A 6,000-nucleotide genomic window follows, 5' to 3' on the forward strand; every position below is an offset into this window, starting at 1 on the left:
TTTAGAGGGGACTGGGAGAGCCCCTACTACTCAGCAGGAAAAACAAGTCATATTCCATCCATCCATCCATTTTCTGAGCCGCTTCTCCTCACTAGGGTCGCAGGCGTGCTGGAGCCTATCCCAGCTGTCATCGGGCAGGAGGCGGGGTACACCCTGAACTGGTTGCCAGCCAATCGCAGGGCAACAACCATTCGCACTCACAGTCATGCCTACGGGCAATTTAGAGTCTCCAATTAATGCATGTTTTTGGGATGTGGGAGGAAACCGGAGTGCCCGGAGAAAACCCACGCAGGCACGGGGAGAACATGCAAACTCCACACAGGCGGGGCCGGGGATTGAACCCGGGTCCTCAGAACTGTGAGGCTGACGCTCTAACCAGTCGTCCACCGTGCCGCCACAAGTCATATTAATGTAGTTTAATCTTCTTCTGGTCATTTAACTAATCTACTGTTGCATGCACCACAGTGCCCCTAAGAAGCCAAGACAAGCACGGCAGGAACAGCACACTCAACAAAGCACACACACAATAGACGCAAGGTTAGTTTTAGTTTTCAAATTGCTTAGCAAGGTTTGAATGTGGCCTCACTTCGCTGCCCCCTCCTCCTGCCCTCGTGTCACTGACTAAAGCCATGTCCCTCACTAACGTCAGCAGCAAGTTACATGTTTAGCTTTCCTTGTTTTGTCTCCGGATGTGTCCAATTCCTTCTTTTTAAGTTTGGTTTGCAAGCCTGCTGGGTGTACATACAACGAGGCTGATGTGTGTGTGTGCATGCAAATGATTAACATCTCTTCGGTCACGCCTCCTGTCTCTACAGTGTCTGATAGGTTGTTCATATCGCGGCAAGACTAAATTAAATTATAGGCATTAGATCAGGCCAGAGAGGCATTAATTTTCAAAAGATAATTTAATATTATTCTACTGTCAGGTCGTACAGACAGTTTTAACATATATGACAAAAGTTTTTGTTTTGTTTTAACTGCAAACTCACCTTTAAGGGGCATTGAAAGAAATGCGTTGAAGGGAATTCCTGTTAATTCGACAGCCCCAATTTACACGTTAACGTCACATAGATTAGTCCAGCTTTGTGGCTGGTGGTAAGAATGACATGATACGTCTGGGCCACTCTGGTGTACAATGTGTGATAGCTATTACTACATACTGTCCATGATTTGTATTGTTTTGATGACTCACCTGACTTATTCAATAAACATTGTCTTCCTGTTCAGTTGCAGCAAGTGGATCTCATTGGCATTACCATCAAAACATTGGCTGAAATTGAGAAAGAAGTGAGTATTTAAGGAATATTAATTGATTTAATTCATCCATCCATTTTCCAAACCTCTTATCCTCACGAGGGTCGCGGGCGTGCTGGAGCCTATCCCAGCTATCTTTGGGCACTCAGTGTGTGGGGTCAGTGGAGGGGAAGGCTCCACACCTGCCTGTCTAACTGGCTGGCCAGCCGCCGACCGCTCAGTGCGGCCGCTGCGACTGATTTAATTACATTTTTTTTTAAATACTTAAGAGCTCATTTAGCAATGTCTCACATATCAAGTGTATTCTTCCATATTTTAGTTAAACAAACATACCAGTATGTGCTCATAGTTACTATCCAACCAAGCAGTGTTTCTCCAAACTTTTTTACTCCACACCAAAACATATTTAGCTTTCCAATCAGTCAAATAAATAGATGCTGAGGTTTTAGTCCTAAAAAGCACATACTGTACTTAAGGTAAATATACTGTACAACTGAATTGTACTTGAAGTAAAAAACATACTGTACAGGAAAAAAAAAATGGAACTGTACAGTTTTTGTTTTGTTTAAAAAAGCTGTTGGGATAGTTACAAGTTTCCTTCTAATATCCATCCATCCATTTTCTGAGCCGCTTCTCCTCACTAGGGTCGCGGGCGTGCTGGAGCCTATCCGGCGGGGTACACCCTGAACTGGTTGCCAGCCAATCGCAGGGCACATACAAACAAACAACCATTCGCACTCACAGTCACACCTACAGGCAATTTAGAGTCTCCAATTAATGCATATTTTTGTGATGTGGGAGGAAACCGGAGTGACCGGAGAAAACCCACGCAGGGACGGGGAGAACATGCAAACTCCACACAGGCGGGGCCGGGGATTGAACCCTGGTCCTCAGAACTGTGAGCCTGACGCTTTAACCAGTCGTCCACCGTGCCGCCTTCCTTCTAATATGTTTCATCGTATTTAATATTTGAAATGTAAATTTTAATTGTATTTGAGTGTATTTTTTCCCCACGTACCACTAGAGAGAGCCCACTTACCACACTTAAAGAATCACTGTATCTTTCGCTTTCTTCTCAGTGTACAGTACTTGATGGGGAATGATATGGTGTCGATGCAATGTTTTCGACAAAGGCTAAACGCTAAGTAGAAGGTGTTTGAAATGTCTTGGGGAAAAAAAACCAAAACCTTTTTTTTATTAGTATGATTACAGTTTTCGTACCGAACACAGCGCTGCGGCACGGCTCCCTCCCAGTCCAACTCGGACATCTCTGAGCTCTGAGGCCTGATGAACCCCACTACTGCCCTCACCACACCCCCTGCAGAGACACCAGCAGGACAGATTTGCTTATGTCCACTTAGGGACACCCCACTAGACTATACGCTCCACTCATCCACAAGTGTATTGAGAAAGAAGAATGTGGCAACAGTGAATTGCTTTTATCCTTCTCATCATTATGCAGTTGAAATGGCAGTGAAATGCATTTTAACTGGGATATATAAGTAAAATGTCAAGAGAACCACTATACCTCTCTGGACGAATAACGTACTAGTTATAAAACATGGGTTTGAGACGCGTTATTACACTGAGTTTAAGCAAGTTTAAACTATAACGGGGTAGCACATTGTTCACTATAACAACAATTAGACACATTTCATGACTTTAAACATGCATTACCTAACAATATGTTTTGGTTTTCTGTGTATAGCGAATAACCACATCCAATGTGATGGACTTTAATTAAATGTACTGTGATTTTACTGTCTGTTGAGTGATTATTGATTGGAGCATTTAGGCCAATCAGAAGGCTAACGCTGGTCATAGGGGGAAATGTTTTTTTGTAACTTTCAACAAAGCATGATTTAGTGATTTAACTTGATTCTAAAGTTTACTATTTGTGGGAATTGATTTATTTTGCTCTAATGATTATTGTAACCATGCTTAATGTTCAACAATGAGTATGCTTGCAGTTAGTTACAACTGTTTGAGGCAACAAATTATGTATTGACATTGGCTTATGAAATACTTTAAAATTTTAGCAGGTGTAGCTTCTGGTATTTATGTGCAATGAGGTTGGTCAGAGTTTTCTTTACACAAACAAAAAACACCAGCAATTTACTGTTTACACAACAGTATGCTTTATTATTATATATACCATTATTTTAAAGCTGTTATGCTTCTCAATCAGTTAAATTGATCGACTTCGGGTTCCTGTTTATACTCCACACATTTTTTTTAATTCACAATAATTAATTTTTTAATAAATTTATTAGGGGTGGGACTTTAACGTGTTAATTGCGATTAATTATTTTAAAACAATTCAGTTAAAAAATGAACGCATTTTAATCACATTTTGTGTTCCAAACAACGCAGAACCTTTGTCAGTGCACGATTTCCTGGTACACCGATGACACTGATGCCCACGTCAGAGCTCGGCTACCAAAATGGAGAAATTGGAGGAAACAGTGTTGCAAGGACTGATGGGAAGCAATTTTTTTCAAAAAAATAAAATGAAAATCCTGATGGAAGCCTTGTTTTATGCAAATTGTGCAAAAAGGAGTTTTCATACCACTGAAGCACTTCAACCCTCAGTCATATGGTCCAACGTTTCAATTGCCACACAAAACCCATTTAAATACCAATACTATTCCCCCCCAAAAAACTGTCCTAAAATGGCACTTTTAACTTTAGGTCTGTTTAATTTGGGCCATGGATATTTTATATTAGTTTTTCTCCTGTTTTGTATTGAAATGCAATCAAATGCATTTTTCCAGAGTGAACAATATTCCTGTCTGTGTCTATTATTTGATTCAGTAACCCACTAAAATCCATTTAAATTAAACCATGTTGCTTTTCAGGAATTTTTTTGTTCTACGATAAAAAACGCAATTAATCGAGATGAATTACAAAGCCTTTAATGAATTTTATTACATTTTTAATTGAGTATCACCCCTAGTATTTACAAGGTGCTTTTATTGTCAATTCTTCAACGTATGTAACACATACAAAGTATTGAAATTAAAGTACTCAAGGACCTGCGGTGCTACAAAAGAGTATAAATTATAACATCAAAATAAAAAACTAAATAAAATTATGGTATATACAGTATAAAAAGTATTCATTGAATGTGCAAATATCAAAGATCAGGTGACGTGTGCAACATAGTCAAGGTCAGAGAACCAATGCAAATAAGACATAAATTAGATGACAAAAGCACACAGACTTTCATATACTGTATAATATATTAACATGTAGACCTGTTGTGAATTGCGTCATTCATCTACGTGATAGAAAAAAACATGTTTTGCAGAGTACTGCAACAGTTTAGATAAAGGTCAAATGTAGTGAATTTTAGGTTCATGAAATTTTACTTTTTGTGAGTTGTGATGATAATGACTACCATGATATTAATACATCACGTTGATTATAAATGCAATAATGGATTTACATACCGCCTTTCATGACAACCAAGGACGCTTTACAAAAAAGGAAAAAGGGGGTTGAGCGTTTATTGCAGGATCTGGTGTCCATGCTGTTGTCAACCACAGAGAGGGTGCCGTCCACCATCGCGGAGCTGCGGACAGTCCCCGATAGAAGCCTTGTTGGCTGCAGTTGGGACAGCGATGAAGTCCATAGCCTTCCACCAAGACAATGAAGGAGGGTCCGACAGCCGAGGCCGAAGAGCAGCAACGATGTTCATGGCACAACTGAAACTGGAAGAGCCACCACTGAAGGGGGACGGCGACCGCGGCAGAATGAATGGGAGAAAGTTGACCAGGATCCAACAACACTGTGGCATTTTGTCCCAGGTCCTGTGTGTCCATTTACTGTATCTGTAAAAGCCTTTTTAGGATGCATTTTGAATGGTGTGTTCATGCCGTTCAAAACGCAACGGTGCGTCAAGGTGGGCGCTTACCATTGCGGCGCTGCGCCTCGACTTGAAATGCTTGTTCTTTCTTTAAACTATCTTTATTTTACAACATTTCAACGATACACTTGAGTTCATAGCATTGCTGTGGCGTCAAACAGCGTATCCAATAATAAAAAAGTGTCCCCAAAAAAATCTACTTTTACCTCTGTACCCTTTTCGAGGATTGTAGAACTAACGAAGAAAAGGAACAGATTTTATTGTGAATTTTCACAACGAAGTCCATTCCTCTGATATGAGAGTGGCACTTAACCAAGGTGAATGGCAACAGCAAAATTCCCATTCACTTACAGTAAATGTTCATTGAATTGAATTGGTTTTTTTGTTGTGAAAATCATGTTTTGTTGGTTTGTCCTTTTAACACTGATTATGTGTGCAACTGATGCGTGGTTCATTTTGTGCATGACCTGGATGACTGAGAATCTACACAGACAATAAAATATATACCTGTTGTGAATTTGAAATAAACCATATTTTATTTTTAAAATTAGGAAGTGTTCTGTGAACTCCAGATGAAACTTGCGGTGTTCCGTACCTCCAACAAGGGTATGAACCACTGCAGTAGGGGGTGTTCTGCTGGGATAGACCAGCCAATTATAGTGCAGCGGCGCGTGTCCTGGAGCTGAATCTGACTTTGCAGCTGCTTTGATGCGTAAGCATCATAAATTTGAACTACCTCAAAGCCAGTGTCTAGAAGTATTCATTTGTTCCTGCTCAACGGAAGCGCCGTTCATCCGGAAGAACGGCGCAACAAAGACACCCGGAAACCACCACACTTCATCGAACATTATTTTGCTGCATCTTCCCTACACGACTTC

General features: G+C 40.5%; 1 protein-coding gene across 7 annotated transcripts in view; it reads left to right on the forward strand.

Moving 5' to 3' along the window:
• The window catches only part of mvb12ba (multivesicular body subunit 12Ba), a 92,555-nt gene extending 86,883 nt beyond the window's left edge, over positions 1-5,672 (forward strand). For 3 of the 7 annotated variants that reach the window (XM_061747538.1, XM_061747537.1, XM_061747534.1), the window contains 2 exons: positions 1,228-1,287; positions 2,056-2,449. In XM_061747538.1, the coding sequence (XP_061603522.1) occupies positions 1,228-1,287; positions 2,056-2,220 (225 nt within the window). In that variant the 3' untranslated portion in view covers positions 2,221-2,449. The other 4 variants (XR_009784543.1, XR_009784542.1, XM_061747535.1 and 1 more) reach the window with 4 other exon arrangements.
• Positions 5,673-6,000: the final 328 nt, after the last annotated feature.

Source organism: Phyllopteryx taeniolatus, chromosome 15 (genome assembly GCF_024500385.1).
Source record: "Phyllopteryx taeniolatus isolate TA_2022b chromosome 15, UOR_Ptae_1.2, whole genome shotgun sequence".
Lineage (NCBI taxonomy): Eukaryota > Metazoa > Chordata > Actinopteri > Syngnathiformes > Syngnathidae > Phyllopteryx > Phyllopteryx taeniolatus.